The 13843-nt window shown below is 42.3% G+C and overlaps 1 protein-coding gene across 4 annotated transcripts in view; it reads left to right on the plus strand.

Moving 5' to 3' along the window:
• CEP85L (centrosomal protein 85 like) overlaps positions 1-13843 on the plus strand; it is a 140092-nt gene that overhangs the window by 58533 nt on the left and 67716 nt on the right. For all 4 annotated transcript variants that reach the window (XM_048492193.1, XM_048492201.1, XM_048492208.1 and 1 more), the window contains exon 3: positions 3216-4000. In XM_048492193.1, the coding sequence (XP_048348150.1) occupies positions 3216-4000 (785 nt within the window). The remainder of the gene's footprint in view (positions 1-3215; positions 4001-13843) is intronic.

Consider the following 13843-nt stretch of genomic DNA (forward strand, 5'->3'; position numbering starts at 1 on the left):
GTTTCTGAAAAGTGGATAAGGTAAGGAAGAACCTTTCGTGGAGCAGCCTATGATTAGCAGCGGTTCCTACTTTGGAACAATTGCTGACAGAGGAACAGGGAAGCTGCAAAACCTCCATTAGGCGCAGGACTTACCTCAATTATGGGAGTAAATTTTGCTCTTCTGGTTAATATCAGTTGTGAATGTGATTTCCTGAGAGTTGTAGAATAAGAACTGCTACCATAGAACCTTGCAGCTTGGCTCCATGATTAACGTGAAATTTGTTGCTAAAAGACATACCAATTATCACCAGCTTAGATGGCTTTAAATTAATTAGACAAATTAATGGAGGATAGTTCTATCAGAGATTTTAGCCACAATAATGAAAATAGAATGTTTATAATAAAAAACAGGATATCTCTGCAAACCACTTGATGAGGAGGTGGGAGAGTAAATGGTGGGGTTTGTAAAATGCCATGCTTGTGAGCTTTCTGAGAGCATCTAGATGGCCACTGGTTGAAAGAGGATGCTTGCCTACATAGGCACATAGGGTTAGGGTTAGGGTTAGGGTTATGCTGTGTGGGTAGCCATTTCTGCCAGGTGACAGCTTAGTGACCTTGTGTACTTTCTGCACAGTGGAACCATCTCTCAGTACTGCACCAGCTACATCTACCTTTAGTGCTGCCATCAGAGATTACACTGGGTTACCCCAGCTGAGGAAATGTAGAAGTGCTGGGGCAGATGCATGTATGTGTACTCTGAGCTCTGGCATCAGGACCACTTACTGAGAGTAAGGGGAAAGTAGTTTTTCCTCCTGGGAAACATGGCACAGCCCGGAAGCAGATTGTGACTAGCCTCTGCCTGTTGCTGAGGTGGATGTAAAAGGTGAGGAGACATAGAGGATTCCTCTGAAATACTTAACTTGTTAGACTGTGTTCTGAGTGTGTATATAATCTCATCCTTCACTGTTCTTTCTACAACTCCCAAGCACTCGAAAAAGAGGTTTCCTCTCTTGTTATGCATGCTGTTCAGTTTAGAATGAAATCAGCCAAACGTGCATTTACTGGTCACAATAAACTGTCAAATAGAATTAAATCCATAGAGGCTGTTAGTCTTGTTGCTGGCAAACAGCTTCTTGAACACAGCCACTGTTGCTCTGTTGTTATGTGTGTCAGCTTAGAGTGAAATCAGCCAAGTGTGTGTTTACGTACTCTTCTAAATGGGGCATTAATTTAATTATGTCTGAATAGAAGATGGCAGAACTGGTAACTGAACTTCTGAACAATGCCCATGGTATGTTCCAAAAGGTCTTTCCCCCCCACCCCCACCCCCACGTTGATCTAGCTGTAGGAGACACATCTGCCATCTCTCTTGTAATTCTGGAAACAAACATAAGGGTTCAAAGTGTTAACTGATCAGCCAGTTTGTTTTAATTAAATTAAAACCATCTTTTGAAAATTGGCCTTCCCTCTTTCACCCTGCTCAACTGATAGAACTGAGAATAGTTGAAATCAGTATCAGCGGACTCTCCAGCAGTTTCCTCCTTCTAAGTCCATTGAAGTCATTGCGTTTGAAACTTTTATTTTCCACAGTACTACTGATAGGTGTTTCATTCTTCTGCTCTTTAAGCCAGTTTGGCAATTAATTGCAAATCTTCTATATCCTTGTGTCTCATGAACAAGAACTCATTAAAGACGGCATGTCCTTGGGTTTTTTAGAAAAATATATTCCTTTATAGTCTGCCTTTCTCACTTGCACAGTGTAAGTCAATGCAATGGTTTGGGTGAGACGTCTAATAAGCAATCTGGAAGAAAGTGTCGAGTATTATACATAGTGTTTCAAACAGTGCACAAGATGGTGTTATAAGTTGTCACATACATAGATACACAAATGATCATCAAAAAAAGATCCATAATTGAAGTTTTGTATGGGTGCCAAATTAGAAAGCCTTGGATAGAGTGATTTATTAGGTTGATTTAGATCCAAAGTTGTAACTCCCACATAGGACGATGATTCAAGTAAATGGAAAAAAAACTTTTTAAAAACCCTCCTGTGTAGGAGCAACGTGAACAGCTTGTGAGAAGGCTGAGCCTTGTGACGTAGCGGAGGCTAAGATTCTAATGCCAGGATTAGCTGCTTATTTTTGGTTGTCTGCAGGCTTTGATGCACAGTAGCAGTTGCTGGGCATCAGAGAACTGCCACTCAGATCCCAATAACCTCTGCCTCACCTTTGTTAATTTTAACTTGCTCATCTGTCTAGGAGAATTGGCACCTTGGATTTTCTGTAAGTCTACCAATATTTCAGGTTGTAGATAGTTGTACTGGAAAATATTGTTCAAAGATGCATACAAATTCAAACTAATTTAGATAGCCTCTTATATATGATGTCCCTTGTGCTGCAGTAGAATACTCTAAGCATTAAAAACAATTTGTGAAATGTCTCTCAGCTCAGCAAACTAGTTCTGGCATTTTCATGTGAATAATATGAAATTTCTGCTATTGAGACTACTTTTAAAATGATTTTTGTTTCCTAACTTGCAGTGTAGTTTTACGTTGTGAAATTCAAACCCATTGTTTCTGAAGCTAAATAGATGTGGTGACCAGTTTTTCTTTCCCCACAACTGATGCTCTAAAAGCACTAAAATTTAGGTTGAACCATTCATCCAGGCTTTACCTTCCCTATGCTGTGGTTATTTGTTTGTCACGAAAAGCAAAACTGTATCGAAACAATGTTTTAAAGTAGGGTTTTTAGGTATTAGGAAAGATAAATCTTAGCATTATCATTATAGTGCCACAAGCATCTATAATCTGCAAAAAAGTACAGTGTAACAATTCCAATATCATTCTGAATGAGTGATTATTATTGAAATCAATTCTATTAGTACACATATAGCAGTTCAGGGTATTCATATATGTTGGGAGCAGTACCTCTTTATCTGTTTATCTATAAGCTCAGTTCACTATGCCTGATGCTCCTAATAGGATGGAAACATGCAGGAATAAATTAGTGTGGGATGTATGTTAAAAGAAAATACTGGAGACCACTTGGCATAAGTTTTCCCCCAACAGTATCACATAATTAGTTAGTGTCTTAAAACTCTGGATGCCTAAATATAGGAAGTTTTAAAACATCTTAGTTGTGTCACCATATTGTCGATCATTTCTTGAGATCAATAACATTGGTATGTTTTGCTTGTGGTGTGCTCCACTTACACGATGACACTCTTTCTCCCCAGATCATTCCACCTCAAGCGGTACTTCCTCGTTTAAGCCGAGCCGTTCGCTGGTCTCAATTCCTACTGCCCATGTGATGCCGTCTAATGCCAGCTCTTCATTTTCCAAAAACAGGGAACCTTTCAACTCTGATGGTTCAAAGTGGAGTATGAGCCTTTTGAGGACTGCCGGAAGCAGGCATCAGGGCATGCAGGACAGTTCTCTTGACATGAAGGATTTAAGGCCTGTAAGGAAATGGTCATCTTTATCTAAGCTAAGCATGCCTGCTACTTGTAGCCAGGATGGAGGTGTTCACTCAGCAGAGTGCAGAACCAGCATGGATAAAATGGGAAGAGAGAAAACTTTGGCACTGCAGTTACAAACAAATGGGACAGGCTGCTTGCACAGTAATATGGAACTGCTCAAGATCGAGGACAGAGACATGGGGAAAAAACGGAATTGCACCTTGGACTGCAAATACAAATTTGAAAGTTGCAGCAAAGAAGACTTGGGTGTTCCTGATCCCTCAAACAGGAAATACGCCTTAGACATGACCTATAGTGCCTTACCAGAAAGCAAGCCTGCTACTTCAAACTGTGAAGTTTTTGGACAAGGCTATATAAGTTTGGGCCCACAGGCTGTGAGCAGGGTTCCCATTCAGCCATCCGAGAGGACTCAGAGGTGGCTTACAGAACAATTTCATACAAACCCTCCAGATTCTAGGCCTTCTGAAGAGTCATACAGTTTATCCTCTTGGCAGTTACAGCAGCTTGAAGAACTTAGAGCTGGAAGCGAATATCCGGTACAGGTAAGGAAAGAAATTTGGTGTTTGCTGCCACCGTGTGGACAGAGAGCCAGATAACATCAAACAGCATGCTATCAAATAAAAGTAAAGGTCTTCTCAATAATATGTGGCACTGCATGTATCTGCTGTCTTGTATTTTAAAGGCTATTATTACAGTTTCAAAGGTGGTGTTCATAGATTTCATCCAATTCTTTCCAATCTCCTCCTTTTTTCCAACTTTGTGGAGATCTTTGATTAGGGGTGCACATGAACTTTAAACATCAGCGTCTTTGTGATAAGTGCCATATGCGGCCCACTGCACTCATGCTCCCTTAAGTCTCCTTAAAGTTGGTTGGGTTGAACCACACCTGGTGCTGGGTTGGATTTTGGCCAGAACCTTTGTATTTTTTTTATCATACTTAAGGTAATTAATTAAGTTATTTGGTGAAGTATTATGTCTGTCCTCACTAGCTCAAAGACTTGAGTCATATCTATTCTTGCCTTGAAGAAGGGATGCTGTTTTAAGAATATGTTTTCTGTATTATTTTGTGAAAATTAAAACTCATGGAGATTACACATTAATTTTCTCTTTCTCCCATTTGCTTACCTAAGATGTGCTTCCATTGTGAGTGAAGAGGACAGTTACGTAAAACAAAAAATGTTAAATAAATTACTTTAATCAATAAGCATTGCCATTTATGGTGCTTTTTGTGCCAGAATCCATGTATTGGTATCATTATAGCTCATAAAATAGTTTATGTTGGAGAAATGTGAGTCAGCGGTTTATGTAATGATGGTTTTTATCAATATCACAGAAACAAAGCTTCTATTTTATTTTTATGTCATAAGAGCTCTTTTAAGCCAAATTTGTGTTCTTTGAACATTTTGGCTTAGATATCTTTCAGGCATGGACGTAGGTAAGGGGGGGTTTTCGGGTTTGAACTCCCCCATTCATGTCAGAAGCTCCGCCCACCCGTTTGTGGGTTTTTAAAACATTTTAGTGCTTTTCCAGTTTTTGGCCTGCAGGGGGCGCATTGTTTGGGCTAGCAGCACCAAACTTTCAGGGATTGTTTGGGGGACTCTTCTGATGATACTACCCGGGTTTGGTGAGGTTTGGTTCAGGGGGTCCAAAGTTATGGACTCCCAAAGGGGATTCCCCATCCTCCATTGTTTCCAATGGGAGCTAATAGAAGATGGGGGCTACACCTTTGAGGGTCCATAACTTTGGACACCCTGAACCAAACTTCACCAAACCTGGGAGGTATTATCAGGAGAGTCTCTTATTGATACCACCCAGGTTTTGTGAAGTTTGGACCCCCTGAACCAAAATTAACCGAACCTGGGATGTACTATCAGGTCAGTCTCTTATTGATACCCTGAAAGTTTGGTGCTTCTAGCTTAACCATTGCACCCCTGACAGCAGGCACCTCCCCCAAAAAAATTTCCCCAGATTCTCCTTTTAAATCCACCCTCTTCGGCATGGATTTAAAGGGAGAATCTGAGGTCCTCAGTTTAGAAGAAGTTTGGATTTATATCCCCCCTTTCTCTCCTGTAGGAGACTCAAAGGGGCTTACAATCTTCTTGCCCTTGCTCCCTCACAACAAACACCCTGTGAGGTGGGTGGGGCTGAGAGAGCTCCGAGAAGCTGTGACTAGCCCAAGGTCACCCAGCTGGCGTGTGTGGGAGTGTACAGGCTAATCTGAATTCTCCAGATAAGCCTCCACAGCTCAGGCGGCAGAGCTGGGAATCAAACCCGGTTCCTCCAGATTAGAATGCACCTGCTCTTCCTCTATACATTAAGAGAAGTGATGCTGTTTCCGAGCGGGGGATAATCCACCCCCACACAGCATCACTTGCACTGGTGTTTACCTAGGGCCTCCAGTTCCTCCCTTTCACGGTGGATTTAAAAGGAGGTGGGCTCTCTAGTTTAAACACCATTGGAAGTTATTCTGTTTGGGGGTGGATTCCAGCATCACAGCGGCAGCCCGGGGGGGCGGGGGCTCAGATTTTGCACCAGGTTCCATTTTCCCTCTATGCCTCTGCCCAGAGGGGAGGGGCAGGGGAGGGGAGGGCAGGGGAGTCTGCCATCCCCGACCTCGGAGATCTGCTTTTATAAGCGCTAGGTCAGGGGCGGGGCTTGGGGAGGCGTGGCCATACCCTAGGGGCGGGTGGCGGTGTGGCCCCACCCCTGAACCTCTCCATAAAAATCTATATCTACGTCCCTGCTTTCAGGCAACATAAACATTAGCTCAAGTAATTTCCTGCAAACCTGGATGTCCCCGGTATGAATTTATTTAACCTTTCAGAGAGCTTCACACTAATTGGACAACAGCTCTGTAAAGTAGGCCGGTATTATTATTATTTATATAATTGCTGAAATAAGGTGTTATGTGAATGTGGAAAAGGAGGCTGTATATCCAAGGGAAAAGAGATGCCTAAATGACTGTAATAATTTACATTAGTACAGTAACATGAAGCAACTCTGTATTTTTATAGTTTGTATCTCTAGGAATTGTTGAATGAAGGAGGAAGCATATGAATATAGTTTTGGGGATCTTACGGATCCCATTAAAAAATAACACCACAGGTCATTATAGATATACCATCCCAGTACTATTGCATCCCGTACTATAAACAGTAAGGGTTCTGTCACATTGAATTGGAGTTATTGTTAAGTATGTTTTATTGTTTATTTAAACTGAGGCCAAATATAATTATCAAGATATTCTTTGCAAGTATAATAGAGTTACATTACACTTCTTAGTTTATAAAAATGATACTTTCAAAATAGCCTCTCACAGGTGCGTCTTGGCTCTACGGTGAGGCTTTACTGTTGTAATGAGGATGTGCCTTTAATCAATGCCCATATTAAATTTTTGTTATAGCTTTATAAAATGATTTTAGTTAGAGAAACTGAGGCAGTATGGTGCTAATCAGATCATGAAAATTAGGTTTTTAAGTTAGGCTATTCCACAGATGCTGAGTTCAGTGATGGGTGACTTTCATCTGGAGCTGTGCAGAATTTTTTCCCCAAATATTCCTGGCGTTACAAGACACCCCTCCCCTCCTACACACATAATATCTTTGTCATTGTTAGCAAAACTTAACTTTTTATACATTAAGATACTTTGTACCATACTTTTAAATTGATCCATCTTTTTCATGTATGAGTTATGGCAAAATCAGGCATTTTATTTGCTTTATATATTGGATATATGAAAAGTGGGATCTTTCTACAAACTTTAGTAAACTGCAACAATATTTATTTATTTACTTCTTTCCTTACTTCCTTCATTTATACCCTACTTACCCCACCATTGGGCACCCAAGCCAGCTTACACTCTCACCCTCTTTTCCATTTTATCCCCAGAACAGCCCTGTGAGGTAGGTTAGGCTGAGAATGTATGGCTGGCGCAAGGTCACCCATTCAGCTTCCATGGTAGAGTAGGGATTCAAACTTTTGGGGATTCTAGTCCAATACACTAAGTATCACACCACCAATATTATGTAATAAATTAGTATGGTCTGTGTAGGTTACACAGAAATCCCATAAAATAATACATTGTTTAGAATTATGTTCTAGGGTATGTGTAAAAAAGTGAATGACAAAGTATAAAGATTTAAAATTATTTAGTTAAATGTTTCAGCGTCCACCTTCATCAGTAACAACTGGATTTCACACCAGGCACTGGTGACAATTCTAAAAATGAAAAGAATCATCAGGAAGATGGCATTTTCAATATAAGTACTAGAAAAGTTGAAAAAAGAATTACAATGTTTACGGGTGTATGGCAGCTCAGTCCACATAACTGGAAAATTTGTCTTGTTTTTATTAGTACAGGGTTAGATGATTTTATTGTTGGAAATAGTTCCACCACATCTGAAAGATTGCAGTCCTCAGAATTGCAGTCTTGCAACAAGTTGTTTATGGTTATTGCTGATTCCTAATTTGTGAAATAATTATTAAGTTCTACGGTTTTTGTCCCAACATAATGCAGGGTGTTTGACTTCTTTAACAACTACATGGTTAGATATGCAAATGATAACCTGTTTTTGAAGGTGATAGTTTGGATAAGGTGCATATGCAAGCACAAATGTGTCACAAAAATGTTCAATGACATATGTAAAGTTCCTCTTGTAAATTCTCTTTGTTTTGTGTGAAACATCCTTAATTAAGGATTGGAACATGAGTTGATGACTCATTTTCAACCAGTGAACTCATGAAGCGAGTTCTGTGTGCCCATTGGTTGGAACTGAGTCCTCAACTCATGCTTCAACCCCTCCCCCCTGCCTACCCCCCCCCCCACCCAGGAGCCTCCAAGGACAAGCTGGACTGATAGGGCAGCAGTGGCTTGCCGCCAGCTGCCCTGCCTGGCCCAGTACCACCTCCCTTTCCTGTCCCACTCTCTCCCACCCCCCAAAGACAAGCTGGCCTGGTGGGAATAAGCCAGCAAGCTGCACTCCCTGCCAACCCCACGATCACCCTTCCCCTTCTCCTGCCCCAAACAACCCAGGTCTGCAAAAAGCCCTCCCGCTTCTCCCCACCCTTTCCTAAACCCTTGACCAAACTGATCCTGGTGGGGCAAAGGTGCCAATCTGCCCTCCCTAGCAGCAGCCTACCCATTGTCCCACCACACTCCCCCTTCCCCAACAACAACTCTCCCGCCAGCCCTGGCATCTGCCTGCCCAATCTCCCACCGACCTACCCCAACCCAAGCAAAAAGAAGAACCCACCTGAGGAGCAGCAGCCTCAGGCAAGTCTGATTGGGGGTGGGACAGGAGCTGGTGTGGGAGTGGACTCCTGGAGGGGAGAAGGGAAGGGTGGGGATCACTGGCCTTCCCTCTCTTCCGTCTTTCTAGAGCCCATTTTATTTTTTACGAAAATGGACTATAGTGCTAATAAATCTATAAATAAGGTGACAAAACAGCAATATGTTAGTTAAGAGGAGGAGTGGTAACAATAGCAGAGATAAAAGAATCCTAGAAAGAGTGGTCTGTAGTTGTCATGTCTCTTTTACAGTAGTTTAACCTGACTTGAAAGGGCTTTGGAGATTTAAAAAAATTGAATAGCAGCCCAGTTCAAAGCCCAGGCAGCCGGGGACAGCACCACTCTGGTGCCATCCTGTGGCCTCCAGAGCACTTTCTGGCAGTGCGGAGAGAGGGGAAAAAGCAAACAACAACAACAACAACAACCCACCACCAGAAAGTCCTCCATAAGGCTCAATGGACTTTTGGTTGGTGTAAGTCCAGGACCCAGGCCATGGTGCAAGTAGCCTCAAACCTGGGTTGGGAGCCAACTAATGTTAGCTTCACCCCCAGAAACACCAGGCCTGCCCCCCCCCCCCCATGCCGGCAACCATTTGGAATACCAACGCATCTCCACAGAGGCCCAGACTTCCATCTTTTGCCGCTGCGGAACTGAGAGGTGGCCCACCACCAGAGCTTTTGCCCACTCTGCCAGCATGGGTTCCCCTTGTGGAGGGGGCAAACGCATTGGTGCAGCACCAACTCCTAAGGAGGATTCGCCCCCCCACATCTGGATTGGGCTGTTAGTGTTGGCCCAAAGGTTAATAGTGTAGCTATGAGCTTGTTGGCTTAAAGCTCCAGCAGTTTTGAACAAACATTGAATACATTAAAATCAACTGAGAAACTAGATATGCTTTCATTAATAATGTGTGGCTAATATGCTGCAGTTGAGAAAACTTTGAAAGAAGGCAAGTATATAGTATTTTAAGGCTCCAATCGGTGCATCCTTGGGTAAGTTCTATCAAACACAGTGAGACTAAGACTAAATTAGCATCTGCGTTGTAAGGCACAGGAAGATTGAAAAAGCGATTGTAAATCAGTCTTCTGCGTAGTCATCAATAAATTCAGAAAGCTCATAAAAAGCACATCTAAATGTTTTTTTACATGTGCACATCAAAAGCAAGAGAATCTGATTTAAGTAGCATGTATGAATTTAGTCTTGCTTTTGAATAAATACGTATAGGATTAAACTACACAACCCCCCCCCAATTCCCTCTTATTCCTCTCTCCCATCCCCACATACAAGTCACAGAACTCTTGCTTGTTTCAAATAAGCCAAATCTTTTCCTGTAATTATTTTCATGCTTGCTACTTTTTTTTAAATAAGGTACCCTTTTCTCTGTATTTCAATTTCTAGAATTGCAGACTTTTTCTTCAGGGTTTTTCTTTTTCTTTTGCTTGAAGAGTCTATCATCGTGTTACACGACTGCCTGTTGTTAAATATAAACAGTTGGTATATTGTGCTGGTGACAATTCTGTAGTTCACCTTCATCCATGCCTTCAGCGTGTAGCCACTCCAGTACGGACTTTGAACCTCTAAGTCTCTGGTTGGAGTTCTCCACTTACTGCATTGTGGTATTTTTTTAAAAAAATATACCCACTAGCAAATCAGTGTTTTTAATTGGTCTGCTTATTTATCTGATGCTTTCCTGAACTGCAGGTTGTTGTGTTATGGGGCTCTTTATAGGTTCACATGGCTTGAAGTCTCAAGTTACCATAGTGGGATCCAAGTAAACAAAAACCGTTCACATGAGTTTTACAAGGATGAACATGAGAACAAGGACCAGGAAAATAAGCAGGAAATTGAGTAACAAATTTAGGCCTCTGTTGACAGCAAGATCCATTCCGGGTTAGCTGTTTTGCTTTTCTTCTAGTTGGAATAGAAATCTTAATTGTAGTTCCAGGCTAGTTCCGTTTCAGTGGAAATGGGCTTAGGTGTATGTATACATGTCACATCTTCTGTTCTTGGCTCTATCTGGGTTTTATTTTCCACCACCTAAGACAAAATGGCTGGTAAGTAATAAGTAAAGAAACCAATTCTACCTTCCCACTAACAAAAACCTTCTCAGAAAGCAGCTACAGATGACCATTGGTCAGATGGTGACTTAATATAAACACATAACCACTTAAGTTAGTTGTAGGTGCCCTCATGTAAAGTAATAAGAACTTTTCCACCGAACAACTGTAATTGTATGGTAAAATGTACTAAAAACTAATTAAAGTATTTATTTATTTTTGCATTTTTGACCTTACTGTATGGCACAACAACATTGCCCTCAAGGTCAGCTAGATATCTGTATCTTTTGTAATTCTTCAGTGTTGCTAACAGTTCACAAATCACATTTATTTGGGAAGTTAATTGATACAACTGGCCAGTTGCTAAGTGAATCCATATCTGGAAACAAGTTGGGTGATATACTGGTTCGTATCTTATTATGTTATGCAGAAGTCTATAAGGGATGAGTTCAATGTTTGAGGATCTTTCCTCAGAACAAGGCTTTTTTCATGTACTCTGATCTCCCTTTTTCCTATAGAACAGGTTTTGAGTGGATGGTGGTAGTTTCTTTTCTGCTTTTGCCGTATCCGCTTTCTCAGATGTGTGTTTCATAGTGGTAGACGTGGAATATAGGCTGTTTACAAAACTAGATTCCAGTAAATTTAGCTATATATGCTTTTGATCACCTTGACTACCTCCCTATTAATCTTAAACGTTTGAGGATCCTTTCCTGTATGGGCTGTTATCCTTGCCAATATTAATCTCTTTTTAAGTCCTATTGATTTGCATGGAAGACATATCCTTAATTCTCTACTGTGAAACCAATGCCACCTGTTTTAAAAATGTGTGAATGTACTATTTTTGAATCATACAGAGCCCTGCTAAAGCTGTGTCAAATACAAAGGAATATGTAAAATGCTTTTTAACAATTCCAAATGAGTCTTAAAAATATACTTTTTAGTAAACTGGTAAACTTGTACTGTCCCAGGGTTTGGAAAATTAAACTGTATGCATGACAAGATTGTCTTAATTATGGCAGCAGTTTAACTGACCTGTGATTCTCTAGTTCTTTTGGTTTAATTGACCTATGCATTCAACTTAATTTAATATTCTTAATAATTTCCCCATGTGTAAAGTAGTCTAAAGTTGACTTGTATTATCCCAGTTAGCAGGTCAGCATTTTAATAAGATTAGTGACTAGCAACTAATGCACCCTGGGTTAAATCATGGCTGAGCATCGCTGTCAGTGAGGTCTACCCAAAATGTTTCTTGTTTCTTTGTTGTTCTGATTGTTATCCAGTTGGCAACTGTTCCGGGAACCTCACAAGCATGAGAGGCCCCTTCCGCACATGCAGAATAATGCACTATCAATGCACTTTGCAGCTGGATTTTACTGTGCAGAATAGCAAAACCCACTTGCAAACAATTGTGAAAGTGGATTGAATGTCCATTATTCTGCATGTGCAGAAGGGGCCAGAGTGAGTTTCTAGATGACTATCAGGCATATTGTCCTTTTTTCCCTAACCTTGACATTTGTAATAAGAAGTGTGTTGGGGGGCGGTTAAGAAGAGAATGAGTATTGTTAGCTGCAGGTTTGTTCTAGAGATGAAATGCTCATGTGTCTGTAAATTCTAAAAATCCATTTCTGCTGATTCTCAGAAGCATATCTAGGAAAAATGGAACCTGGGGCAAAACCTGAGTTTTCCGCCCCCTCCCCCAGAGCAGCTGATGGTTGCAAACAGGGAAAGGGTGGGAGGTAAACACCCAGAGATATAGCAGAGGGGAAAGGGGGCAGGAGCAGAGGAGCCTCATTGCAAAGGCTGCAAGCCCGCCCTTACAAATCTCCCCTAGGAGTGCAAAGCGTACCCCACAGAGCACTAAAATGGGGGGAGACATGTTTGCAAAGCCTTGCACAAGGCCTGAGAGCCGGAGAAGGAGGAGGGGGTCACCTTTGGATGGTGGGGGCTGCCTAAAGAGATGGGGGGCAGGGTAAGAAAGCTGGGCATGAGAAGCCACTCCAAACAATTCACCAAAACCCGGGGGGGGGGGTGTTCAAAAGCAGTAGGCACCACTGGCTTCCCAGCGAGCTGCCAGGGATCAGCTCATTGAACTCCTTGCCTGCCCAGACAATGAATGGAGAGCCGGGTAAAGGAGGGAGGGAGGGAGGCTTGCTTTGCACAAGCCTGCCACCACCTGCACTCTTTCCAGGCACAGTCATGCTTTGCAAGAGGGCGCAGTGGCTGGAGGGTGCAGTTGCTGGCCAGCCCCAGGGCTCGCGACTCCCCGCCTGCTCGATTGCTCCCTCCCAGTTCCTCCAGCTTTTCTTCCCTTTCTTTGAGTCACTTGCCTGTGCTCTGCCCAGTGGCACCCATTGGGTCCTACCACCCAGCTGACTCCTTGCTGCCCCCCCACCCCGGTTTCCATCCAAAGGCTTTTCTTTTCTTTCCATGTTGGAACAAACCAATCCAACCCAAAGCCTGCGTGCAGGAAGCACTCTTGCGCTTTCTGGCTCGCTGCTGCAAGCCTTTGCTTTGCTCTCTTTTTTTAGGATGGGGTTGGCTCTCTTGCAGCTACTAAGCTGGGTTCTTAAAGGGGGTTTCCGCTGTTTGTATAAACGCTTTGCAAAGTGAGGAAACAATAGGAAAGAAGACACTCCACAGAGAGGGTGAGAGTCTTTCTCTTTGGCAGTAAAGCTGATTTGCAGGACATTGTTGCTCTTCACCAACTCCTCCTTTTTACTTAACTTTGACATAGTCAGTTCCTGAGCATAACTTCAAGTCCACACCTGTTTCCCCCTCCAGCCCTGTGTTTAGTCAGAGATGGTGTGGTTGGGGCAGCTCCGCTGTTGCCACTCTCCCCTCCAGTGCTGCAAGATGGCCCAGGGGATGGAGGAGGGGTGTGGGAGTGATTCCCACCCCCCATGATTAAATTGCCTGTGCCTGGGGACATTTGTATCCATATGTCCCTCTGGCAGGCATCTGTCTGCTGATTCTGAGGTTAAATACCCATCAGATATTTGGTATAAGCTATTTGATGTTGGTATTTATTTGATAGATGGAATAAAT

This window comes from Sphaerodactylus townsendi, linkage group LG01, assembly GCF_021028975.2.
Source record: "Sphaerodactylus townsendi isolate TG3544 linkage group LG01, MPM_Stown_v2.3, whole genome shotgun sequence".
NCBI lineage: Eukaryota > Metazoa > Chordata > Lepidosauria > Squamata > Sphaerodactylidae > Sphaerodactylus > Sphaerodactylus townsendi.